Source organism: Lissotriton helveticus, chromosome 4_1 (assembly GCF_964261635.1).
Source record: "Lissotriton helveticus chromosome 4_1, aLisHel1.1, whole genome shotgun sequence".
Taxonomy (NCBI): Eukaryota; Metazoa; Chordata; class Amphibia; order Caudata; family Salamandridae; genus Lissotriton; species Lissotriton helveticus.
In genome coordinates, this window is record NC_136063.1 from 201431664 (window position 1) to 201459165 (window position 27502).

The 27502-nt window shown below is 44.1% G+C and overlaps 1 protein-coding gene across 1 annotated transcript in view; it reads right to left on the reverse strand.

Annotated features, from left to right (window-relative positions):
• The window catches only part of DENND3 (DENN domain containing 3), a 583137-nt gene that overhangs the window by 5867 nt on the left and 549768 nt on the right, over positions 1 to 27502 (reverse strand). The window contains exons 21-22 of the mRNA XM_078686126.1: positions 9427 to 9545; positions 9166 to 9306 (exon numbers count right to left, since the gene is read on the reverse strand). Coding sequence (XP_078542252.1) covers positions 9166 to 9306; positions 9427 to 9545 — 260 coding nt within the window. The remainder of the gene's footprint in view (positions 1 to 9165; positions 9307 to 9426; positions 9546 to 27502) is intronic.

The window sequence follows — 27502 nt, forward strand, 5'->3', positions numbered from 1 at the left end:
TGTTTGAGAAGGAGGGAGAACAGCGTGACTCATGCACATACACATCAGCACGCAGACACCTATCATCTGGTATAGTTTAGCTAAAATCCTACTGCGTTGGTGAGCAGAATTACATAACGTCTTAAACGTTTTGTTACTTTATAATCAATCCCACTTTCTAACAAGTCTCCACAACATAGTGCACTGCGTACAGCACTGGAAATACTCTTGATTCTGTTTATATGTCAATGAATTCATCATCGGAATGATGAAGCAAGATTTCGCACATTACGCGACTTGCTGAGATCAAGAACCTCGATTTATGTATAACTCTGTAATCCAAATTGTATGTCTTACTAATTTCTTTTATTTTTGGGTATACATGTATCTTAGTGATGCTTGCTTATGTGTTTTACTAATACGATTATTCCTTGTGTTAAAATGGCCGTCGCTTGGGAATTTACTACTGCGCATGCGTTAGTCACACTCACGTGACGTGACGTAGTCGCAGTTGTGGTGGGAATGTGCGCATGCGTATTTGCCGCTAATATGGCTGTCTGAAATACTCACATGGTGAAGCTTGCGCAGATGCTCTCGTGTTATTGTGTGTTGCACTAATTTATAATCGCCTAGTATATTTTTACAGTGAGAAACCTAAAGTACAAAATCATGATATGTAGTAAATTCATTTATTTCTATGTTTTCATTTGTTTTCGCTTACTTTTCATGTACCGCGATAACTGGGGGGTCTGAATGAGACGAGAACCATTTTGAAGGTCCCTTCTGCGCATGTCACGCAGCCAGGGAGAAGTTAGCCTTGAACAGTGGAACTCAGCCAGCTGGCAGCCACAGTCAAGATGCTCTTGTGAACGCCACCTCTGACCCAGGAGGATGGAGCAGAAATGTTCTTCACTTGTTACATTTGTAATTCTCTATAGTATTCTGTGAAACTTTCCGTGAGAACCCCAAACCTGCTAGGCGGTTCCCTAAAATGATAATTTAGGCTTGCAGAAGTTTGTTCTGATTGGTGTGTTAGCCTATCCTACTTGTGGACCAATCGAAATTGGGGATTCTGACACTTTGCAACATTGGGGGGTGGTACACTGACCCGAAAACAGTATATCTAGCCTAGGTTCAGCTAGAGAAATTGTCCGACTTGTCTGAATAGCTGACCTGTCACTGACCCAACGCACTCAATAGGTGACTGAATTCAGAGCGCTGCGGAGCACTCTGTCCGAATTTGACCTTAGACTTTAAAGGTTTTACTAAACCTTAAGTGCTGGCGGAGCACTTTGCTGGGGAGTTCGCTAACCCAATCGGGGTTCTGACTGATAGCTGCAGAGAGGGTGGAGCGCAGGCGTTGCTTCCAAACTGCGGGTGCTGGTCGTGTCCTGGTGGTCCTGTCCTGATCCTAATCTGGTTTTCCTGTCCTGTCCTGGGGTGTCCAATCTGCACCTGCTGTCCCATAGATGCCTGTCCTTCCTTGGGGTATTTCCTGTCCTTGACTGATCCGTGGCCAGGGTTGGTCTGCACACCTTTCTAGGTAAATATAGTGCGAAAACTCTTCACTGCATCTTCTATTTTTCTGACTTTGCTTAAATAAAGACATTTCTTTGCATATGTTAATTTCCATGCTTTTCGCAAAATATTATAAGTCATTTAGTATATTTTTCTTAGCATGTTCCTATGTTCCCCTACCTTCTAGAACACATTCTCTCCATTCTGTTTATGAAACATAACTGTGGTATATAAATTCTCTTGAAATCTAAATTTGCATTAAGATACTAGAACTATAGCGTGTTCCAATTTTTCCCCTCCTATAGATGTATAGGATTTCCAATCCATACCTTGCAGTAATTTTTCCCAACAGTAAAGTGTAGTTTGTGACTCAAGTTCTAAATCTATTTAGTAGACCGCATTGTTATAATTTTCTTGTAGACTCATAAATGGTTGCCCTGACACTGTTCCTCTATGGCTATGTTCTTTTCGTTATCTTGATTATTGATTGCTTTCTAACTGTAAACTTGCTAATTTCCGAACCTGATTTATAGATAAACTTTTAAAACTTCCCAGTTGTCTGTGATCATTTAATGCGAAATAGAAATAAGTTGGGTTTGTATTTTGCCTGCCTTTCTTTTACAGCTAGCTCCCTGATCAATTGTGGATCTTAGGTACCTGCAACGGTGGATTGGTAAGTCAGGTACAATAGAAATAAGTAGGTAGGAACCAGGGTTACTGGTAGTAGAGAGTAAGGTCACCCGATTAATATAGGTGATGTATTGGAAAAATATGGGCCTGGTACGTGTATGGTGAAAATTTCATTGGCCGGGTGACCTGCGATCTCTATCAGTAATTTTCTGGTAGCAGAGGATGGTTAGGGACTAGTTAAAGTTAGGAAGGACTAGTTAAGCTAGATAAGTTGGATGCTGCTAAAAGTTTTTTTTGTTGTGTTTATGCTGCTACGGAAGTAAAACAATTTGCATGACTTGATCACTCACGTAAATTGTTTACTTTGAAAAATTATGAAATGTTTTAAATTGTTTTTCCTATTATTGTACTGATATATGTATTAACACATTTGTAAGTTAAGCGTTTCATGTTGTTGGGAATCCCCGGGGAATTGAATAGCGAGTGGTGAAAAGAATCCACTTGTTTTGAGGTCACTGACTCCAGGAAAGTTGGTGCAGGTTAGGCAGAACTGGAAGCACTAACTAGGGTTTTTTCTGAATGGATGTTTGAATAAATGATAGCTACGAGATTACTGGCAAAACTTCTATCGTGATATAACCTAGTAAGGGTCACAGCGGAAGGAGTAGCAGGTTCGTCGGGGCTTGAGTGATAGCAGAAGGGTTCGCTGGTGAAACTTTGGGCTTGGAATATATCCCGATAAGAAGTGGATAAGTCAAAAGAAGTAGCAGGTTCCCTAATGCTTGAGTGAAGGGTAGGCAGAAGAGTTCTATCCGTAGCGGGTGAAAGGTAGACAGAAGGAGTTTACTTGCAGTAAAACAAATCTTTTCTGTCTAGACACTTGAGTACAGTGGCGAATGTGTATTCGTTTGTAAAATAACAAAGCACTTGCACTTTTAGAGAGAAATTAAGTTTCCGTTACCTTGTGAGGGAGGGAGTCAGTCGCGAAGCTGCTCTGACGTCACTCTGTGCCGCGCTGGGATTGGTAGACGCAGCGGGTGTGTAGTGGAGCTGGAATTGTAAAGGAGGGGTGAGTGCCGAAGCTTGAGAACCTGTCTCGCGAAAGGCCGCGCACCCATTGGTCGAGATTATTTGAAGCCGTGCACTTTATTGGTCGCACGAAAAATAAAAGATGCACTTGAATTGGAAGTGAAATTGTAAACAGAGTCACTAGTAGAAATCGTATGTGGCACTCGTATAGACCGCATACTAGACCTGATCCTCGATATTTAGGGTTTGAGAACGGTCAGTGGAAAGGGCATAAGACCGACATTATGTACGGAAATAAGAGGAAAATATCCCTTGTAAATAAGGTGAAAAATTATTTCAAAAAGGACAAACCAATTAAAACCAGAGACGGTGTTGTCATTCCGCCGCCTAATACTCCCGCATCGTTCATGATGTTTGATAAAGGGTACCCACTCGTGTGTATGGTTAGAAAATTGGGCGGAATACACCAAGGATGACGGAATTTTGGCTTTTCCGTTAGAGGGTACATTCAATGGCAGAATTTTATTTAATTTGAGAACCCGAATGAATGATTTACATCCTAGACCTAGACTAACGCAGTACGAAGCTCTAGAGGAATGGGAAATCGAAGCTTTTGAAAGGGATAAGCCCCGGATGGATAAAGGGTTAACTAAATTTTATCCAAAACTGAAACAAGAGACCCGTGACAAAAAGATGAAACAGTGGAGACAGAATATGATTGTGGAAGGACTGTTTCCAATGATGCCAGTGGGTGGTCCTCCTACAGGAGAGAAGAGAACAGAAAAATGCAAACACTGGGTGCCCATTAGAGAGTCGGATGATGAGTTGTTAGATGACATGTTTAAGAGAAGTCCTCCTCCTTATAATGAAGGACACCGACCTTCTAGTGAAGGGGATAATTCTCGAAGACCTCCGCCCCAAGATGAGGCCAGATCCGCAAGTGTAGGAGGGAATTGTCAAATACCTCCCTATACCGAAAGTTTAGGACCCATAGATGCACAAGATATTTATCCTAGAATACCCGCTGGTGGAGAAACGAGATACACACGCGAAAGAGACTTTTTTCCCAGATCTCCCTACGAAGGTGAGGCAAGACCATCCAGTTCAGGAATGCCGTTCCTAAACCCTCTATATGAGGAAGAACCAAGATCCCTAGACACAGGTACTTTGCATCCAAGACCTAGTTATGGTGAAGGACCCAGAGAGACACATCCCACTGCCCCGAGTTGTGCTCCAACTTTAACCCCACAAATATTACATGACAATTCAGTCGAAAGGACAGAGAACGAGAGGCACTAGCTAAGCAGAGAGCTGAAATAATTCAGAAGATTTCCCAGTTAAATGCAAGTCCTGAATCCTTAACAATCCCGGTTACTATTGGACCAGTGGTTCCATTGTATGGGGACCGACAGGGAAGTCCAAGAACTCCAGTTATTACCCCAGTTGTAGCCCAACCGAGATCAGAGCCCTTAATTGTAGATGACTTAACAAGTGAATGTGAGTCTGAAGTTTCGCTAATGGATCTGCCCATTAGGGAAACAGGAAAAAGGATGCAGAAAAGACATAGGCACAGGGTCAGAGCTGATTTGCATATAGCCAGTGTCTAACCCAAGGTGGTGTGGAGTGCAAAAAAACGATGGATTTAGGCCCAGATCCTTGTACTGGGGTGAATGTATGACATTGTTCTACATTCTGTCCATCAACTGTGTTTTTTGCAATTTTCACCCCGAGTGGGCTGGGTATGCTCAGACGTGAGTCCCAGGCTCTCCACACCACTGGAGTCAAGCTATCCAGGCTGATGAAGGCTGATAGCCAGAAACCGGTCCTTGGATGCTTGATTCCGGTCTGGGAAAGACATGGCTTGGTAGTTGGGACTGGACTGTTCCCATGAGGCACAGGGTCAGAGCTGATTTGCATATAGCCAGTGTCTAACCCAGGGTGGTGTGGAGTGCAAAAAAACGATGGATTTAGGCCCAGATCCTTGTACTGGGGTGAATGTATGACATTGTTCTACATTCTGTCCATCAACTGTGTTTTTTGCAATTTTCACCCCGAGTGGGCTGGGTATGCTCAGACGTGAGTCCCAGGCTCTCCACACCACTGGAGTCAAGCTATCCAGGCGGATGAAGGCTGATAGCCAGAAACCGGTCCTTGGATGCTGATTCCGGTCTGGGAAAGACATGGCTTGGTAGTTGGGACTGGACTGTTCCCATGAGGCACAGGGTCAGAGCTGATTTGCATATAGCCAGTGTCTAACCCAGGGTGGTGTGGAGTGCAAAAAAACGATGGATTTAGGCCCAGATCCTTGTACTGGGGTGAATGTATGACATTGTTCTACATTCTGTCCATCAACTGTGTTTTTTGCAATTTTCACCCCGAGTGGGCTGGGTATGCTCAGACGTGAGTCCCAGGCTCTCCACACCACTGGAGTCAAGCTATCCAGGCTGATGAAGGCTGATAGCCAGAAACCGGTCCTTGGATGCTTGATTCCGGTCTGGGAAAGAAATGGCTTGGTAGTTGGGACTGGACTGTTCCCATGAGGCACAGGGTCAGAGCTGATTTGCATATAGCCAGTGTCTAACCCAGGGTGGTGTGGAGTGCAAAAAAACGATGGATTTAGGCCCAGATCCTTGTACTGGGGTGAATGTATGACATTGTTCTACATTCTGTCCATCAACTGTGTTTTTTGCAATTTTCACCCCGAGTGGGCTGGGTATGCTCAGACGTGAGTCCCAGGCTCTCCACACCACTGGAGTCAAGCTATCCAGGCTGATGAAGGCTGATAGCCAGAAACCGGTCCTTGGATGCTGATTCCGGTCTGGGAAAGACATGGCTTGGTAGTTGGGACTGGACTGTTCCCATGAGGCACAGGGTCAGAGCTGATTTGCATATAGCCAGTGTCTAACCCAGGGTGGTGTGGAGTGCAAAAAAACGATGGACTTAGGCCCAGATCCTTGTACTGGGGTGAATGTATGACATTGTTCTACATTCTGTCCATCAACTGTGTGTCATGCCTCACGCATTCTCCTCCTCCTACACTGTCCCTTTAATTGTTCACTATTTAAGACTCTCCGATCCATGGAGCGACGCTTCACGTTCTTGCGTCTAGCTCCGTTGGATTCGCTTCCGTCCTACTTTCTTGTTTCCTGACTTCCGGTATTTTGGTCCTTCCGTACTTCCCGCTTAGGGAGCTCCCGGCCCCCTTGTCCTACACGGGCTCCGGTCTTCGCTCCCTCCCTTCTTGGTTTCCAGCATTTTGTCGAGCGTTGTTTCCAGCTAACGCTCGTCTGTTGGACTTCAGTTCACGGAGCTTCCGTGAGTCTTCTACCATTGTGGAGCCCTGCACGGCGGTCGGATTTTTCTCCCCGCCTTCCGGCTGGGCTCAGCCTCCGTGCTTCTTTTTTCCCTCTGCTCCGCCTTTCAGCCGGGTTTGTGCTCCGCTGACAGGCCGGGCTACCACTCCCCTTTCCCTCACTGGAGTTGCTTCGCCCGGCATGCCGGTCTTGTTATCCGCTGCCCGGCTGGGTTTACTTTAGTGCTCCTGATTAGTTAGTTAGTTAGGTTTTGGATCCTCTGTGTGTCACTTCCTTCCCCTTCCCACAATTTATTCCCCCTCTCCTAGTCCACTCTTTTACTGTGGTATACTGTTATCCTGGGATACCACTTATTTGGCAGTTGATTCTTGCGTGGACCAGAGGGGATTTCCTATTTCTACTCGTCTAGAATCACGGTAACAGCGCGGTAGCGCTGCATTTTTTCATTTGGTTACATGTTAGGACTTATTGCAGTATTTGAATAGATGTTTGTTTCCACAGATGTTAGTACAGCTATCCAGTGTTTTGGTACAAGAGTTGGAACGTTCCATCTGTAGAAGTGTATCTCGAGCACTACACAAACACCAGAGTGAGCAGTGTATTGGTCATCATATATCACACTGCGTGTATTTCAGGCACACCGTACTTACTGATATTACCCTCTTTTGCTACAGCTCCAGAAGAATTCCTTACAAGAGGTTCATCCACAACCATTCTGCGATATTTAAGCTAATCCAAGCAAACACAGGGTAGGAGAGGTTTATATGTGTCACGGTTGTAGTGATTGTAGAATATTGCTGTATTCAGATACATGTTATTACTTCTTTGTATTACAGCCAACTCCTTACCAAGCACTCAAGTGAAGTCGATAAACATCCTGTCTGAAGACTACCATCACACATTTTTCACCCCAACCTTTCCTTGTTTTGTTTCCCTGTTTTCCCCTGGCGCGCCTCTCGATCTCCAGTGTTCGATAGAGTCGGAAGGCCGCAGGGGAAGGCTGTGGATTTATCTTCGGACTCCTGACGCTCCTGTGGAACCATCTTGTATCCTTTACACTGTGTTTTTGCAATTTTCACCCCGAGTGGGCTGGGTATGCTCAGACGCGAGTCCCAGGCTCTCCACACCACTGGAGTCAAGCTGTCCAGGCTGATGAAGGCTGATAGCCAGAAACCGGTCCTTGGATGCTTGATTCCGGTCTGGGAAAGACATGGCTTGGTAGTTCGGACTGGACTGTTCCCATGAGGCACAGGGTCAGAGCTGATTTGCATATAGCCAGTGTCTAACCCAGGGTGGTGTGGAGTGCAAAAAAACGATGGATTTAGGCCCAGATCCTTGTACTGGGGTGAATGTATGACATTGTTCTACATTCTGTCCATCAACTGTGTTTTTTGCAATTTTCACCCCGAGTGGGCTGGGTATGCTCAGACGTGAGTCCCAGGCTCTCCACACCACTGGAGTCAAGCTATCCAGGCTGATGAAGGCTGATAGCCAGAAACCGGTCCTTGGATGCTTGATTCCGGTCTGGGAAAGACATGGCTTGGTAGTTCGGACTGGACTGTTCCCATGAGGCACAGGGTCAGAGCTGATTTGCATATAGCCAGTGTCTAACCCAGGGTGGCGTGGAGTGCAAAAAAACGATGGATTTAGGCCCAGATCTTTGTACTGGGGTGAATGTATGACATTGTTCTACATTCTGTCCATCAACTGCGTTTTTTGCATTAGCTCCAGGGACATAAATAGTAGCATAGCAAACATTGCACTCGAATTCTTGTGTTGCTGTCAACCCTGACCGGAAGTGGCAAATCAACTGCTACCTTCTGAATGTAACACAAGTAAAAGTTTGACACCAACAGGCTTTGATGCCCAGCACACCCGTACCCTTCCGACCAAAGGAACAGCTACAAAACTAACAAGCCTTAAACTGACATGAAAGCAAGCATTGTGCTGAACTAAGAAGCGCGTCGGCCATGTAGAAAGTTATGAGCGCGACTGCCCATAAAATGGGCTCCGTGGTAATCAAATAAACGAGACTTGGTACTTAGAATGGAAATTTACATTGTAACATGAGCCGGACATGAAAGAAGTAATCCCCAAAGTGACACATAAATGCCTAAACGAAAGGAAACTGCAGTTGGTCGGTACTCCTGACTGAAAAATGGAAGTTATGTATCGGGCGCACCACCCAATGAGGAGCCAGCAAAGATGAGGGACGCAGGAGTCAACCTATGGTAAGCAGCAGGCAGGATTATATTCCTACAGTGAATACAACACGTCTTGCATACGCGCATGACACTGACACTCGACCTACAAACATGAGATTGCTGGTTAAAATCTACATCATAGATGTGAAGATACAGAAAAACACATGATTGTACAAACAAAAGTAAATTATTGCAAAGGCAAAGTTATTGGCAGAGAATCACTAAAATTAAAAAGGTGAGGAACAGCAGATGCAGAACACACATTAAAAACTCATGCAGTGCATCCACTGAGGATAACAAAAACCATTCTGAAATGTTCTTGGGCGAGAGACCGAAATGATTAGTTGCATGGGAGTTTTTTGAGTAAAAAGTAGAATCAACTACAAGTTTTAGTGTCAATGACCAACCTTACTTTGCCTTGAATATGAAAACCTAATATCAGAGATTAAAAGTGAGGCAGGATGAACATACTTCAGTTATGTCTCCCTTACCTGACTTTTCACTTTAATCATACAGCTGATTTCTGTACAATCTGGTAGCTGAATGCTTTTCGGTGGCTTGAGGAGATCCTTTGCATCCCAAATGTAGACATTACTGCTGCTCCCTGTAGAGGCTATCCACAGCTGTTCCTTCTAAAACACAGGTGTACATAGCATATATTACCATACTGTTTACAGATACAGACTCAACAGGTAATACAAATGTTGTGCCCACCACAGTGAAGTAAGAGTAGTTACAACGGTAAACAATACCTCTGGGAAGAGCTGCAAGAAACGTAAGGGACTGCCCATGTCTTTCAGATCATCTGTAATGCTCACTTTTTGCATTATGCGTCCCTCCTTACTTGTTTTCAGTATGTGGTCTCTGGTACCTGTGAACATAAACATCATTAGGAAATTGCTGCAGTGACCCAGATTTATAGTCGCAGAGGAACAACTTAAAATAAAATCAATTGAGATAAAAAAAACTTCTGAAATTCATACAAATAAATATATTGCAATCCTCCCATGACGGTTCTTAACATACAGAAATTATCTACTTCTGAAAGGAATAAGAGTATTGGAAAACCATCTTTAAAAGAAACATTCAAACAACTGCCGACAGGAATATAGGTTTGTTCTACAGAGGCCACAGGGCTGAAGATAAGCATGCTCCTCACACCAATAGTGTACACATTTCCTGTCCATCTTGCTTCTACCCCTCGTGTTTCCCTTGTTGTAAGGTGCTTCCAGGGCAAAAGGAGGTGTATTACTTAGCCGAATAAACATTAAGTCCATTTTCTATGTTTTGGCTGGAGGCGCACGTGTGCTACAAGGACAACAACATTATTAAGTGATACAGAGAAGGAGACACCAGTGGATTTCTGCATTTGAATGCATCATGTTTTGCACCTTTTTTCAGGGCACTCGGGCTAAAAGTGCAAACAAGTCGCAGTAGTACTATGTGGAACTTGCTGTCTACAACTGTTAATGAAATGCTGCCTTCCCTAAATACTGCGTCAGTGGCCATTCACTAGCAGTGGAACACCCTCGCAAGCAAATGGTCGCACAGTCAAGGATTTCACTCATTGTATTAACAGTTGTAACTGCTACAGTCTTAATTTCCATACTATTTATTTAGCATGTTATTAAAGAACTGTTTTTTTTTATTAAGAGCTTTGGAAAAATTGAGCATGAAGATGGAAAGGATTCTGACCAACACAATTCTTTTGGTTCAAGGGTACAAGTGACCAAGATGCAGCTTGCGGCACTGAGGTGGTCACAACTAACTAGGGAGTGGATAAATGTTCCGTATGTGTAGTGGTATGACTTTCGATCAGTCAGAGGAACCCGTGTTATGGATCGGCTGTTTAAGATTTGTGTGCATCACACTTACCTTTTGTTTTAAGGGATAAAGGCTGAGAAAGCAGAATTCTTCTGTGCCTTAATACCATTACTTTATGGATGCTTACGCATGTGTGAACTTGTATGATACATTTCATACCTGAACTACAACATCGCTTTTAGGTTAACCAGAAGAGCAGATAACTTCTGGTATGTCTGCTACGTTTTGTGCATTTTCAATGCACAGAAGCCATTTTATGAAGTGTTCTAAAATTGCACATTTTTTGCACTGTATAGTAAGCATTTCCTCATTTTAGCGTAAATTATAGAAAGTTGTGAAATCAGCGCTTGTTTGTGTCTATTAAATCTAGCCTTCAGGGACTTTACATATTCTTTCCCATGAGAATATCCTGCCGTCTGTCCATTAGTTTTAAGTAACAGTACTGATGACGTGTTTTCACTTACTTGTACTAAGGAAAAAATTGCATACGTGTGCTCCGAATCTATGGATTTCAGAATTACATGCTCCAACTGGATTGGGCATACACAATAAGCTGATGGAGGGGGCGCTGACATTTTACAGACACACACACCCCAAGCCACTAACAGATCTGGGTTGAATCCATCATCGTTCTTTTGCTCACTTCGCCACACCAGTTCAGACCCAGGCATATAAAATCAGTCTTTTTCCTCATGTGAGCAGTCCAGCCAGAACTGCTAAGCCAGGTCTTCCCTGGACCAGACACAAGCATCGTGGCATTGGAGCTAATTCGCATATGACTGGTTCCAAAGTGGAATGGCGTGGCAAGCAAAATAAAGATGGATGGAACTCAGATCTGTGATTGGGGGTGAATGTTTGATAATGTTCAGCATTTTGTCCATCATCTTTTCGTTTGCATTACCAACCTAAGTGGGAAGGTATGCCCAGACTTGGTTCCCTTGCTCGCTATGCCACCGGTTTCAAGCTATCCTGGCTGATGAGGGGTGATACCCTCAAACCGGTCCTAGGATGCTTGTTTTCCAGACCAGGGAGGACCTGGCCTGGCAGTTCGGGCTGGACTATTTCCATGGGGAGCAGGGCCAAGGCGGATTTGCATATGGCTGGGTCCCAACTGGAATGGAGTGGCGAGCAAAATAACAATGGATTGAACCCAGATCTGTGACTGGGGGTGCATGTTTGACAATGTTCAACATTCCGTCCATTTTCTTTTTGTTTAGCATTTTTGCCCCAAATGGATTGAAGGCATAAGATTTGGTCCATTGGAGCTACAATTATCGCACATAATTTTGTTTGTTAGATTTTTAGGCTTGCCTGAAGTGTGTTTTTTTTTGCAAGTTAAATGAAGTCATTTAAATGAAGAGCTATCATTTGTGTACAATCTCTCTAGCCTAGCAGTCTATATTAGGTTACTAGTGAGCAACCTCTAGTTCACTACCATACATGTGTCCAAAGCCCATGAGCTGAATCAGGACTATGCAGCAGTTTGCTCCATCAAGAGCCACCTTAATACACCGTAGATCAGGCTCAATGAGGTATCTGCATACAGACCACACTTTTGTGAAAACCTGCTAAGCTTACACTACTTCATTCATATTAAAAGGCTGTTGCTCAGCCTGAACTATGGATAAACAAATAGAAACCCTCCAGTTCTGAACATATGCTCAGTTGCACTGCTGCACTAGGGCACGGATACTGGGTGGCAGGGTCACAGGTTTTACGCGGTCACATCCAGCAGCTTGTCTCTGGAGTAGTTCTCGCAGATGGCCCAATTATTGAAACGATGTTGCACATCTGTGACTAACCAAAAAAAAGAGTCCACTCGTCCCAGAAGTAACGGTCACACCGTAGGTCTTAATAATAGTTCAAGGAAAACAATGAAAGTTCTCAAAATATCCCTCACCCTCAAGAGGTCCCATGGTGGCATGCTTCATCATCGGGTTCTTCCTGCCCTGCTACGGGGCGTGCTACAACCAACGGAGACGTGGGAAAAATACCTGGCTATGTGGAGTCTAAACTTTATTAAATCCTGTAGCTGGTATTATTAGAAAGGAGGGGAAGTGAAGACTTGCACTGTAATGGGTGTCTGTCTCATGGAGATTACAGTGTAAGTCTCAGGATTTAACCCCTTCGCTGCGGGGGTTAATCCCCCGCTGTGCTGGGGGAGGGGCGCGCGCACAGCGCCCCCATGCTCATGACGAGCTGAGCTCGTCATGGGGCACGGTGCTCCTGTGCTCATGACGAGCTCAGCTCGTCACAGGTGCATTACCTGCCGTGGAACGCTCAGCACAGCAGGGGAATTATCCCCGCATGCGAGCGTTCTACGGCTCATGGCGAGCTGAGCTCGTCATGAGCCTCGAAGAGGTTAACAAAGTTTAGAGTCCACGTAGCCAGGTATTTTTTTTAACACAACCTACCTACTTGATCCTTCCACTCTCATATCACCAATCACCTAATCACCTAATAGTCAAAACCCTACAAAGTGCTCCCACGTCTCAGTTGGTTGTAGCACGCCTGGTCCTGCATGATGATGCAAGCTTTCCGGCCATTGCCTGACCTACACGAACGCTTGCCACGGAGAGGAAATGCGAATACCTGTCGAGACTCCGTCCCTGGAGCGCCGGTGATCTATCCCCTTCTGCCCCCGGCCAGAAACCTTCTCTTCAAACTCCTAAATTATTCTGCAAGCCTGAAATCTGCCCTCATGTTGAATCCATAGGAAAGCTCTGATGCGGAGCACCCCACGCCCGTTACTGGATACAAATGTTTATCTCCTCTAGCGCGATGATCCTTTGCAGAGACCTCCTTTAAATGTTGAACTGCTGTCCGAAAAAACAAGATTTTGCTACACCGTGTGCCCTCCAGTCCACTCCTGCCCCGATGAAGGTGTAACCCCGGCTGGGGTCTCACACTGAAACGCGCGTTGGTAGCTTTACCATCTGAGAACCAACCGAATGATCTGGGAGAATATTCTAACTATCCCCATCGATCACCGATTAGAACTTTATTGCGGAGTGACTAGTGACTTGTGAATGTGATTGCAGTATTTATCTGGATGTGAGAAGTATGTATGCGTATGTCTGGGGATATTAGCTTGTGGTTGCTTGTGTGGGCCTTGGTGAGAACACATTGGTTTTTAAATTGACGTCATGTTATTTCCTGTTCTAAGAACCATATGCACTGTCGCGTTATTGTCTTTATTATGAATTCTATGTAACTTAGCTGTTTTTATGAAATGTACAAATTGAAAAAGTACTGTTTTGATAAACAATTAAATAAATAATAAAATACACAATTTATCTTGATATGTTGCTAAATACTGTTGATTGAACTGCTAGTGTGGCTTGAGGCCAGTGCAAATATATTTGGACCTCTTCCGAGGCCACCTTGCATGTCCATAGGCAGGTATTTCCTTTTCTCCTTGATATGATGAAGCATGCCCACCATGGGATATCTGGGTGGGTGAGGGTTATTTTAAGAAAGCTCATTGTTTTCCTTGAACTATTATTAAGACCTACGGTGGGACCGTTACTTCTAGGACGAGTGGACTTTTTTTGGTTACTTACATTAGTTTTGTAATGTTGTTTCTGTAAAGTTTATTGTATAAATATATATATATATATATATATATATATATATATATATATATATATATATATATACATATACATCTATGTATATATATATAATGTGAACAAGGGCTCGCAGGCCCGAAACGCGTCATTGCTGATATCACCTGGATAAATAACATCACCTAGCCAGATCCTGTGGTCCGTCTCCTTCTTCGCCTGTCTGTGTGGCCAGGAGGTTGTTCGGAGTTGTTTCTGCATATGTATATATATTGCCTAAAATTGTAAGTATTTTTTGATCTCAAAAAGCACAAATGGTTATAGTAGTCCTCAACACTTAATAGAACTACTTTGTGCATGGAAGGGCTCTTTGTAAAAGAGCAAAATGAGGCCACTCACAGTGAAGTTAACACAGCCTTTTGCCCCATGCTTATGCATTCCCAGTGAAAACGAGAATGACAACAGAGCAATAGATGAAGAGGGCTGGTGGAAAGCTTTGATAAGGTTATTATGTGTATAATTTTAGTAATATGAAAAGGTGCTGGCAAACACCAGAATAAAAAGATGTTTTAATCAATGTTCCGTCAGCACTACTGAATGCTAAACTTGAGTCAAGAAGACCACATGAGGTTCTAGAGCTCAGCCAATTGACTTGAAGGTTATTAGGCAGATGATGGATGTTTTGGGTTTTCTAGTTCTCAAAATAAGAAGTGTAATTTTGTGTGCTGAATCACAAAGTTAAAGAAAGCTCCACCAAGAAACCAATGTCTTACCCTTTTTTAATGAAACGTGCAACCAGACCATAAGTAGAATCAAATAGAAATGAGCTACAAATGTCTGCCACTTCTTCTCGGTTCCGAGGACCATGTCATTTGCTGATTTGTGTGAGTGGTGCACATGTCTCCTCTACAAGGACGTAAGTGCCCACATTTACAGAGAGGGTGTGTGTGTGTTTAGGTGTGTGTTTAGGTGTGTGTTTAGGTGTGTGTTTAGGTGTGTGTTTAGGTGTGTGTTTAGGTGTGTGTTTAGGTGTGTGTGTTTAGGTGTGTGTGTTTAGGTGTGTGTGTTTAGGTGTGTGTGTTTATGTGTGTGTGTGTGTGTTTAGGTGTGTGTGTGTGTGTTTAGGTGTGTGTGTGTGTGTGTGTGTGTGTAGGTGTGTAGGTGTGTAGGTGTGTGTAGGTGTGTGTAGGTGTGTAGGTGTGTAGGTGTGTAGGAGTGTAGGTGTGTAGGTGTGTAGGAGTGTAGGTGTGTGTGTGATTTCTTTTTTTTAACTCTCTTTATTGCATTTCAAAATATAGTCAACAGCACTACCATGCAAGGTAGCTGTCATATTAACCCTCCCAAAAACAAATCATGACAAACAAAAGAAAAGGAAAACAACAGCATAAACAAATTATGATTGTCCAATCACCTTGGGGGATATAGTTACATAACATTCTCTTACTCTCGGTATACATTCACAGTGCCAGAGTATTTTTCCATATCGCATTTCCATATCGCATCTAACCCACTTCATTCTGCGATTCTGCTATGGCCTTCTGATGGAGAAACAGCCGCAGTGGCTCCCATATGTCTTTGGGTCTAGATGACGTTGGTAACTCCTCTGCATACAGTTCCAGATTATCTTTGCAGTATACCAGATCTTTAATCCAATGTTCGACTTTCGGTGATCATTTCCTTTCCCATGTCATGGTGACCCTGCGTTTAGCCATCAGCAACGATATACGTATACCTTTACCTATGCTCTCTTTCACATGCGGGACACAACACAGCAAACACACCAAAGGTGTACATTGTACATCCAACCCAGACATTTTTTATATCCCGCACCAGATGGCTCCTGTAGTTTGCCACTTCTCTGCAGTCCCACGCAAGGTGCAAAATATGTGCTTCCAACTGACCGCATCTCTTACACCTACTAGAGTCAGGCAATCCATAGCGGTACAGTCGTAGTGGCGTGTAATATATCTGATGTAAATATTTCAAATGTATGATGCGTAAATTTCCATTTGGAGTGAGTTTACCCGCTAGGTTGCACACATGTTCCCGGTCTGCCAGGGACACCAGGGGTGGGGGAGGGGGGGTCAGCTTATCATTCCAGTGCTCTAGGCTCCTATCTGGTCCATTAGTTTTCTTAGCCCAGATTGCCCTATACAGTTTAGTGATTAATTTTTTCTTGGTGGGGGTGGTTAACACTAATTATAAAGAGTGCGCGTGGGAGGTTCAATTGGGTAGGTATCATAGTGTGACTTAATAGCGTGTCTTAGCCTATGAAGCGCAAACTGAAACAGCAGCGTAGGGTTAGTGATGTACTGCAGAGACTCAGAAGTGTGAAATGTCCCTCCCGGATATAATTCTTGCATTGTCTGCATGCCTGCCTCCTTAAGCAGGCGCATCGCCCCTGCCTCTTGTGTCACTGACAGGGCCGCGTATTGTTTCAAGGGCATCGCCTGGGCGTATACTGGTAATTTGTTGGCTAGCTGTTCTATCGCCTGCCACGCTGCTACTGTGGTGTCTATTGTGTTTATTTACGTTTTCGGGATTCCATGCTTCGCGTGGGTGATTAAACTGTGCAGCAGAATGGGGGAGGCATCACCATCCACCACTGCAACATGTGGGGTATATGCATGTGAATTAAAACAAAAATATGCATATTGTGCTTGAGCACTTAAATAATAAATATATAGGTCTGGAGCACTGAAACCCCCTTGTCGTAGTCCAACGTAAGGGTAGCCCAACTCACCCAAGCCTGTCCACCCCCCAGACCAGCCGAAGCAATGTTGTTCGTAGAGTATTGAAAAACCCTCTTGTCAAGGGGATCGGAATATTAGAGAACAAGTATAAAAAGCGCGGCAACACCACCATTTTTGTGAGTGCAATGCGGTCAGCCAGGGACAGTGGCATAACTAACCATTTGTCGACGTGTTGGTCTAAGGAGCTACATGCACGCCCATAGTTTTCCCGTATAACAACCTCTGGGTCACGGTGAAGCCAGATCCCAAGGTATTTGACCGGGTCTGTGGTCCAAACCAGCAGATATTCCATAACTGGTGGAGGCGTGGTTTCCGTCAGAGGAATAATAATGGACTTATCCCAATTAATACTTAGACCAGATATCAGACCGAACCCAATGTATTCTCGCAATATCTGTGTCAGATAATGAGAGGGTTCCCTGACAAAGAGCACCACGTCATCTGCATAAAAAGATATGCAGACTGGGTGAAAATTAAAGTTTAGTGCAGTTTCTCTGTGCCTTTGCTGTATCACACACGCCAGGGGCTCGATTGCCAGAGCAAACAGTAGTGGCGACAGAGGGCAACCCTGCTGGGTACCACGTTTGATAGAGAATGGTTCAGATCTGCATAAAAAGATATGCAGACTGGGTGAAAATTTAAATGTTAGTGCAGTTTCTCTGTGCCTTTGCTGTATCACACACGCCAGGGGCTCGATTGCCAGAGCAAACAGTAGTGGCGACAGAGGGCAACCCTGCTGGGTACCACGTTTGATAGAGAATGGTTCAGACGTCAAGTCTCCCACCCGTACCCTTGCCGATGGGTCAGTGTAGAGTAGAAACCCATTTTATAAAGACTAGCGGTAGCCCCATGCGCTGCAGAATGTAAAACATATACTTCCATTCGATGGAATCGAAAGCTTTAGCCGCATCGAGCATAACCACTGCCGCATGTAAGCTCGGTTCCAGAACATGCATCATTGCAAAGATGGTCCTTAGATTGTGCGATGTTGACCGCTCAGGTATGAAGCCTGATTGGTCCGGCAGAACCAGGCATGACATCAGGGGTGGAGTTTGGTGGCAAGGATTTTGGCGAGAATTTTCGCATCAATATTAATCAATGAGAGTGGCCGGTATAGGAGTCCCATAAGTCAGAGGGTTTTTCTTTTTTAAGCAGCGTAATAATAAGTGCCTGGCGAAGTGATGGAGGCAGGACTCCAGTTTCATGCGCCTCAGCATACATTTCTAATAGGTAGGGAGCAAGTAGATCATAAGTTTTATAAAACTCAATGATGAGGCAGTCAGGCCCAGGTGCTGTTGCATTCGGTAGAGCGCTGATCGCCGCTTTTATATCCGCCTCGTCTATGGGTTGACTAAAATATTCCCGGTGATCATCCGCCAACCAGGTACAGGCTATGTCATCTAAATATTCCTCCATCACAGAGTCTGGAGCCCCCCCATTAGAGGTATATAGTTTTGCATAATAATCTCAAAACGGATCCACTATATCCAGCGGATTGATGTGCTCCTTTCCCTGAGGGTCTGTTATCTTATCTATGTGCTGATGCATTGTTCTAACTTTAATTTTGTTAGCAAGATTACGACCCAGTCTACCACCCTCTCCATATTTAAGTGCTACATTCCTGCGTGAAATATAGCAAATTTCCGACTCTACCACGGTGTCATTTTCCAAAATTAATTCATGTATGCGGGAAAGGATGTCCGAAGATGGAGTTCCGATATAGTTACGTTCTAGGGTCATAAGCGTGGTCCCTATTTTGGCAAGTTGGGCTCTAAGATCTTTCAAGATACCAGCAGTTGTATTAATGCATACCTCCCGGATCGTCACCTTAAAGGCTTCCCATAATGTAGCAGCCCTATCCACAGTGCCCTTGTTAGTCTCAAAGTATTGTTCTATTGCTGTGCGAATAGTGTTATTGTAAAGTGGTTCCAGCAATGCCTCAGGCCATAATCGCCATGTAAAGGGACGATGCATTGACATTGGAATTTTAAGATCCAGTATAACTGGGTTATAGTCGGACAAGGTACGTGGAAAATTAGCAACTGCAGTAACAATTCGGCTGCACCCTCACTAAGAAGCCAATAATCCAGCCTAGACCAGATGTTATACGCTGGAGTAGCATGTGTGCCTTCTTTGGCAGTGCCATTCCGCAATCTACAGACATCCACTAGCCCAAATTCCATTATAGCATTATTAACACTTCGGGCCACCCTTGGTGTGTGGTTGCTCTGTGGGTTAGATTTATCAAGGTCAGGGTTCAAACAGGCGTTGAGGTCTCCTCCCCCCCCCCCATTTGGTGTCAGCTTCAGGCCATTCCCTCAGTATGTTATATATTTTCAAGAAGCCTTCTGGCTCATCTGCTATTGGGCCATAGATATTTACTATGGTGATAACAGAGTTCCCCAATTTACCCTGCACCATTGCACAGTGTCCCTCATCATCCTATGTGTGACCGTAGCGGTGGAAACGCCACTCCTTTTTTAATTAAGATAATTACCCCTCTTGCGTAAGAGGCGTATGACAAGGCTATCTTGAAGCCAGCCCATTGAAGTGCAATGCTACGTTCTGCAAACTTGGTCAGGGGTGTTTCTTGCAGTAGTGCAATGTGAGTGCCATGACGATTTAGATAAGCGAATACTTGGTGTATTTTTTGGGGAGAGTTCATCCCTCTAATGTTCCACGTTATCAGCCTGTGTTTCACCCATAACCCTTTCTAGCAGCGGTTATTGCATCTGGACCATTTAACTGGCAATTGTTGTACATTTCAGGAAAGATACCCTAATTTTGGTGTCAGCACAATCCCAAGGCTCAATCATCTGAAATAAAATCTCTAAATAATAAAACAATCAAATTAAGCCCTGCAAACCCCCCTCCCACTACAACCTCCCAATTAGGTCGAGAATCTAAGCCCTCCACCCTCCCAACCATTTTCACCGTTCTCCTCAAAGAGGCCTAACAAATAGGGGTTCACCCTCCGGGGGAGAAGGAACGGCGTCAAACACCCTCCGGATGGCGGGGTGGCCAGGCTGCTGTAACGGAGAACACAACTGAGCTCTGCCATTATGGAAGAGGAACATTACCAAAAGCCCCCTGCAACTAACATAATTATATTGTTTACTCTCTACACTCTACACACCCTACTTTCAGTCCAGCATCTAAACCCGAGCGTTTTCCAATATGTCCATCGGTGCAGCCTCAGTAGCAGTCAGTCCTCTGGTTAAGAAATACTATCAGCTACTGATCTGTGTTAACAGGGTCCATTGACATCATGGGGCTTTTCGAGGTGACTTGAAGAGACCTACTAGGGCAGATGTGTTTCTTAAACTTCAAAGCTGACTTAGAGTCTGTAAAAAAATTTGATTGCCCATCGTGTGTTATTCTCAATTTGGCGGGGTACAACATTACATAAGAGATGGAGGCAGACTGCAACAGCTTTTTCTCTGGCACAAACTCCCTGCAGGCGGCTTGCACTGTTGGAGTGTAGTCCAGAAAGAAAGACAGATTATTTCCCTTGTGGTTAATGGGACTCTGGGCTCTGGCCTCTCGAAGAATAGCATCCCTGTCTGCGTAATTTAGGAGGTGCGCAATGATCGGGCGCAGCAGCGCCCCCGGTTTCGGGTGGGTCCATGCGAATGGCTGTCGATTCAGGAATGGTAATTATACGAAGGTTGTTCCGTCTGTGAAGGCGCTTCCAAAACTTCATTTTTCGCTCTTATTACCTCCAGCACTTTCGCCATGTGTAGTATCTGTGTCCTAGATTCAGCTTGCGAGTCTTGGGTATCAGATAACCTGTTCTCAAGTACATCTAGTTGGGTTTCATACATGTCTACCTTTTACTTTACTGCGTCCAATCGAGATGTGAGTGCATCAATCTTATTGCCAATAGTTTTCAGTCCGGACCAAACCTCCAGTAGTATAGATCGCATGTCTTCCTCCGGATTATCCGAATTCTCTGGTGGACCGTGCGCCGCACCTTGCTCCGACATGGAATCCATTGTGCGTGTGTTACGTTTACTTTCGAATGGGATTTTCGGTCGTTTGGGATCCGTCCTTCCCATGATACAGCGGTAGCACTTGCGCCAATAGCCTTGCTTTGTTCGTATATTAGGTCTCCACTTCTTTAGTTCTGACCACTGTGACCGATCCCAGCTCTGGCTCCTTGGTTATGAGCCCACTCAAGGGGAACTGTGTATATTCACCTCAAATTGTGCAATATTCTATTTTATTTTTTATTTGTTTGGTTTTTAAAAAAAAGTTTTACACTCACGCAGTGGCAGACTCTCACAGCAGTAGACTCCAATGTAACACCAGGAGATCAATCTGTGCATTAGGCCTAAGGACCCTCTCCTCTGGTCTACTGCAGCGCTGGGCCAGTCTAGACACGATATCACAGCTTGAGCCGACAGCAGCTCTACCGCACAACCTTGAGCTCTCCTGACCGTTAATCACAGTTATCCCCAATATCCAATTACAGACCGGCACCGATCAGACCACTGAAGTTCCTAGGAGGCTAGTACCGCCCCTTGAAGATACGCTCTGAACCAGCCATTATTGTGGCGAACGCGATCTATATTGAAACAGCCTCCGCTTTAATGGCATCAGTTACAAGATTCAAAGGTCGCTTTGGCCTAACCTAGTATTTACGTGCTCATCAACACGAAAGCCGGAGCGCTGCAGATTTCATTGTTTGCTTAGTCCGTCTCACAGCGGGATTTCCCGTGATACCATTTTTTTGATAACATTAACGGTTTTGGAGCACCACCGTAATACTGTCACGACTCGGTTGTAGATGAAGCAACCTGCCAGCGCCCCAGTTATTTCTTTAAACTCAAGAGGTGAATTGTCTGACAATCTTGTAGAAGCACATGTCCCTAATTAGCGCTTCAGTGCAAATAATCTTATCTGTTGTGATCGCCACATTATTCATAAAAATATTCCAAGGATCCATTAGAACCTGACTTTGCTGTTCTGTATTTTTATTCTCTTAGATTAAATATATGATGGTACTTTCCTGATGAAGACACTTCGTGTCGAAAACGCATTGAAGAAACCGTCACTACCTCACCTTCACCATCTTTTTAAATAGTATTTTATGCATTTGTGTTATATTGTAAATTGCGATCAAAATACATATATATCGCTTTTTTTAAATTATTTTGTATTCATTAAAAAATCTGTTTGTTTTTATACAAAATCTGTTCTAGTACAGTGTCATTTATAATTTGCTGGTCCTCATTGCATTGTTGAATATTGTTTTGCCTGGGATTGTTTTTTTGTCATTCTACTGCAGCGCTGGGCCAGTCTAGACACGATACCGCACAACCTTGAGCTCTCCTGACCGTTAATCACCATTATCCCCAATAATCAATTCGGGGTTGAAGACCGTGTCAGGGAGTGCATTGTAAATATTATATTTGATGCTGAGCTATTGAATCAAGGCAGAGTCCGGTATCACACCAGCCTCATGCCCCTCTGGGTTGCAACATTAGGGGACCAGTGCGACCCTCCAGCCCAGGACGGGAGACCGAGCAGCCCGCATTCCGCCGCAGCTTCCCACCGTGTAAATACACCACGGGAGCCAGACGCCCACAGCCCCTCCCCCTCCGCACCGGAGTCTGTTCTCCCCTGTGGGAGGAGAGCGGACGTGGCCCTGGAGCTCAGCTGGAGCCAGACGGCCCGCGCAACCAAAGCCATGCCCCACGAGCACTAGTGCCCAAGACTGCCTAGGCCCCGCCCCGCAGGTCCGCGCAGCCCCAGCCCAGCGAGTAGCCCCAGTCTCACTCACCTCGTCTCAGCAGTCTTCGGGAAGGGCTGCCTCGTCAACTTGCTCAGGTTCACCCGTGCAGCCTTTAATTCGCCTCAGCACTGCAGCTCGCAAGCTCCCAGCACACTTCTGCTTTACTTTCAGCAGTGCCTGCCAATTGATCAGCCACTCTCTCTGTTCTAGGTCGTTGATCGGTCCGACACCGGCTATCTCAGCATGATCCAGTTCATGTGGAAGTCGCACTCATAGCAGTCGGCTGGTGTATCGCCTCTCCCACCCTTCACGACCATTCGATGTTTGCATGTATTTCACAACGCGGCAGCCATTTTCTACAGGATCCCCTCAGTTCACCAGCGTCCATTTCTGCCGGTTCCTGCCATTAACGGGCGGTGAGATTCCGGCCGGGTGTGCCCGACAGTGTCAGCTTTCGGAGCAGTGATTTTTAGCTGGTGCCGTCACGCATATCGGATAGTAGTAGCCAGATTGCTGAGCCTGGTCTATGAAGCTCCTTCACCATGCAGCCATTCCGCAACGCACCGTAGCCAAGTACCCGGGTGTGATATAGATCTTACATATCTATATAAGGGCTGCTGAATTCTGATTAACTTCAGATGGATTTCAGATAGGCAGGAAGCCAAAGATAAAGCTAGTGGCAACTATCCAAGTGAGAACCTCACCAAGCATTGCAAAGTATTTTGAATTCCTGTGACAGTAAAAAGGTTTTCAGCACGCTTCCTCTACGCACAACACAGGTTCCTCAAGGGCAGCAGCAAAGTACAAAACACACCCCACCAGTGCCGGAGTGCATTGTTTGTTGGTTGGGCGAAAGAAGCTAACCTCATCTGCATTTTTCTCTAGCTTATTAACATATTTTTAATATTCAAAAGCCAAAAGTTTTGCCTTACCAATGCTAGTTTCATTTGTTAGGTCTGGCCTGCAGACAGCTAAAAGCTGTGTGCTCCGGAATACCTATTGTGAGCAACACCTATACCTACAGTTGGATTTTGGCCAGCCCATTACTCAACATTGGTTAGCTTTCTTGTCAATCTTATTTGCCTGCCTCTTAGTAAATGGCTTTTTGTCTTTTACCGCTGTTTGTACCTCTCATGGCACATAACTTATTTACCAATCCTTTTGATTGTAGTACTTTTTCTAGCAATATAATTTGCTTTAAATGTTTTATCACTGCAAGATGTGTGTCCTCCATCTTGGAACAGCAAGTAAAAGATATTAACAAAATGATGAGCGAGTCATGTGTCTGTGCCTTTACCCCTGATGATGTATGTAAATGCATATGTCCTCACGGTAGGCTGTGCTAGTTTTGTGACATCTGCGCGTGCAGGAGTTAAGTATGCTCACGCAGGATTGATGCCGTATGTGCGGATACACAGCACACTTTTTTCCTTTTTTTGAGCCAATGCTGTAGAATATCAGCCAAAAGGGATTTTTTTTTGCTTAAGCTAAACAACATCGAAAAAAAGCTTTGACAAAGCCAGTAGGTCTACATTGGAAGTGAAAAGGTGAGACCTATTGACTTTTCCAATGCTTGTTTTATGTGACCATTTTGATGCTCTACTTCCTGGTTTACCGAAATTCTCTAGCTTTGTGTTCCCTCCCGGACATTTCTTATTTACTATTATGTCTTCCTCCATATGTTTTCCTTTGTAATGGATTCTCTTTGGCCATCACATTACACCTCAGTAACCTAACCTCCTCCTAACCGAGCATCTGCACACCATGTCGCAATCACTCGATGAGAGAAGAGCTCAACTGCACGTGTGTTCATTCTTTTACCGTATGCTTCATCGGACGTCTGTTTTAGACGAATGGAAGAACACACAGCAAAGGTGCTCATACCGTTTAAGTCCTCAACGCATTATCTAATATTCAATATAATAGCCTCATTTATCAGCACTCCTGTTTTACTAATACATTTTCAGTTTTTAACTATGCATTTCATTGATTATATTATTAGTTTAATCATCTTGCTACCGGGTCTTTTTGCACATACAGATGACAAGAAATATTCACTCATGAAGTTTAAAAAAAAAAATGTTATTTTACTCTGACATTTTTGCTTGCGGTTTCCTTAGTTAAACTGATAAAAAATGGTGAGGCGTGCAGGGCAGGGAAGAGACGCTAAATGACAATGGCAGCGAAAACAACTGTGCCTTATAACATGTTATTAGGTCACTGTACTAATAAATGGACATTGCCGCTCACTGCAGTGTAAATGTCCAATTCCATGATATTACCACAGTATAGAGAAATTGACATGAAAAAACAAGACTGGATAATACAATGATTTTATACAAAAAAACAATTCTTTTTGTGGGCATCATGCATCCTTCAATGTGATTTTACCTAACTAGACATATTAACCTCTTGCATTCTAATTTTGTTTAACTGTCTTTTTTTAACTTAAAAAAAACACCAATAAGAAATTAAAAAATATCCACATGAAACTAGATCTGCAGATACATAGAACTTAGTGTGATATTTATTACCACTGTCAAGATTGGGGAGGGACAACATGGCCAACTAAAGGCTTTGTCTCTCATGACTGACCGCCCGTCCCCATATTTTCTTGTGATAAATCGCATATTACAGAGTGTGAGTTCATGTACGTAGGTGGAGTTTACCAAGATCCTCCCTCCCTTCCGCAAGTAATGGCCCATCGAGGCACACCTTAACTCCCTATTATGTGTGGGTGTCTAGGAGGAATACACAAAGTTTAACTGCCAACTACACCGAGTCATGTAACCCAGGGCCCGATTCACAGAACTAACTTAAGACAAAATCCTAAACTTACTGCCATTTTGGTATTCACAGAAGGCACTTACTCATTTTGGTATTCACAGAAGGCACTTACTTATTTCGATATTCACAGAAGTTAGGACTCCTAACTTTAGGACTCCTAAATGCCTTCTGTGAATACCGAAAGTCTTAAAGTTAAGATTTTTCTCAGTTTAGGAGTAGTAACGTTAGGACTCCTAACTTTAGGACTCCTAAACTGACCCAAGCTAACTACATGGCGTATTCAGTCTTTATGTCTTTATGCAATGACATCCTCCCGCCCTGTCATTGCAAACTCTGCTTTGGTTTTTGGACGCGAGAGCAGGAAACAGGAGAAATAAAGCCCCCGAGCAGCAGTGCGCCAGGAGGCGCGTTTGCAGAGTGGTGTAAAAAAGGGGTGTGGCCTCAGACCACTCTCAGCAATCCAGCTGTGTGGGAATTACTGGAGGTACCTGGTGGACTAGTTGGCCCCAGGGGCCCATCAGGATTCAAGGGGAGTTAATCCCCCAACCCAGAATGCGCCAGGGGTTGTGTCTGCAGAGTGGTGAAGAAAGAGGGCGTGGCCTGATATGAGAAGTTAGCAATCGTACTGTGTGGGACCTACTGTAGATAATAGGAGGGGTAGTTTTTATTTTATTCAGAGTTTTATATAGCGCAAACAAGATCTTTACAGATATCGGAGCGCTTCACAGAAACAAGGGGTGAAGATAGCACGAGGGTGACGCAACATAATATTGGGTGCAGTATAAAATTCAGTAGCATGCTCGGATAGCAGTCATGTGCTGATAAAATATCAATAAACAATCAGTTAAGCGATAATATAAGACGATACTGAGTCTTTCATACAACTACGATAGAGATCAGGAAAACTTAGGCTAAAGGGATGGCTTATGACAGTATCTAAAAGTTACAGGGAGCAGGGGAAGGGACATCGCGATTCAGTAGTTGGCCCCCAAGGTTGACGTTGGGGGCTAACTACTCCTCCTGTTACCTCCAGTAAATCCCACACAGTGGGATTGCTAAGAGGTGTTCGGAGGCCACACTCACCTTTCTACACCACTCTGCAAACGCGACTGCTATGTTATAGTTAGAAATTAGCATTTCAAAACCTTAAAAATGAACTGAAAAAACATAGGTTTTAGGATGTTATAGTTGTAAATTAGCATTTAAAAAACCTTAGAAATTCACTGAAAAAACCATAGGTTTCAGGGACGTTCTAGTTAGTTGGATATTTCACTCGTAGAAAACCAGAGAAATTCATCAATACAGTGGCTGTATTGATGAATGACTGCGCGTATGAGTGAATGTATGGGTTAGTGGGTGGATATGTGTGTACACTTATGGATCACTAAGCGGGTATCTACTAACTGCTATTGGTGTGTCTATTGTTTCGATATTGGTCGTCTGTATTTTAGAGTGGGTGTATGAAAGGCTTTATTAGGGTATGAGGATGTGCATCAGATTATCACGTGGATGATGTCATCAGTAATGTCATTTGAGATGTCATCAGTGATGTCATGAGTGAAGTCACTGAAAATGTCATGAGTGATGTAATGTGACATCATCAGCAGTGCATTGCGGGAGCGCGAGTTATAGTTAGCTCTACTAACTATAACGGAGGAATTTCAATGGTTTTGTACGAGTGAAATGTCCAGCTAACTATAACGCCCCTGAAACCTATGGTTTTTTTCAGTGAATATCTAAGTTTAAAAAAAATGCTAATTCCTAACTATAACGTGCCTGAAACCTATGTTTTTTTCAGTGAATTTCAAAGGTTTTTTAAATGCTAATTTCTAACTATGCCTACAGAGATAGGACATGTGAAGAAAGAAGAAAAAATGCACAGAAAGAAAAAAAAGAAATGCAGATAGAAGCAACAGAAGTCTACAAATAGGAAGAAAGGTGAAGGAAGAAAGAAAACGTGCAGAAAGAAGCCTTGTTGCAAAATCATCCTCTACCCTCAACTTTTCAGACGGGTACTGGTGGTAACGGACTCGGACTAACCAGTCCTAGAGCCAGTGCTATGTTAAAAGACACTTAGAATACAGTGAAAACACCTACATACACTAGGGAACACTATGCGTTGGGGTCTCCCTGTGATTAGCATGACCTCCTAGTATATAAT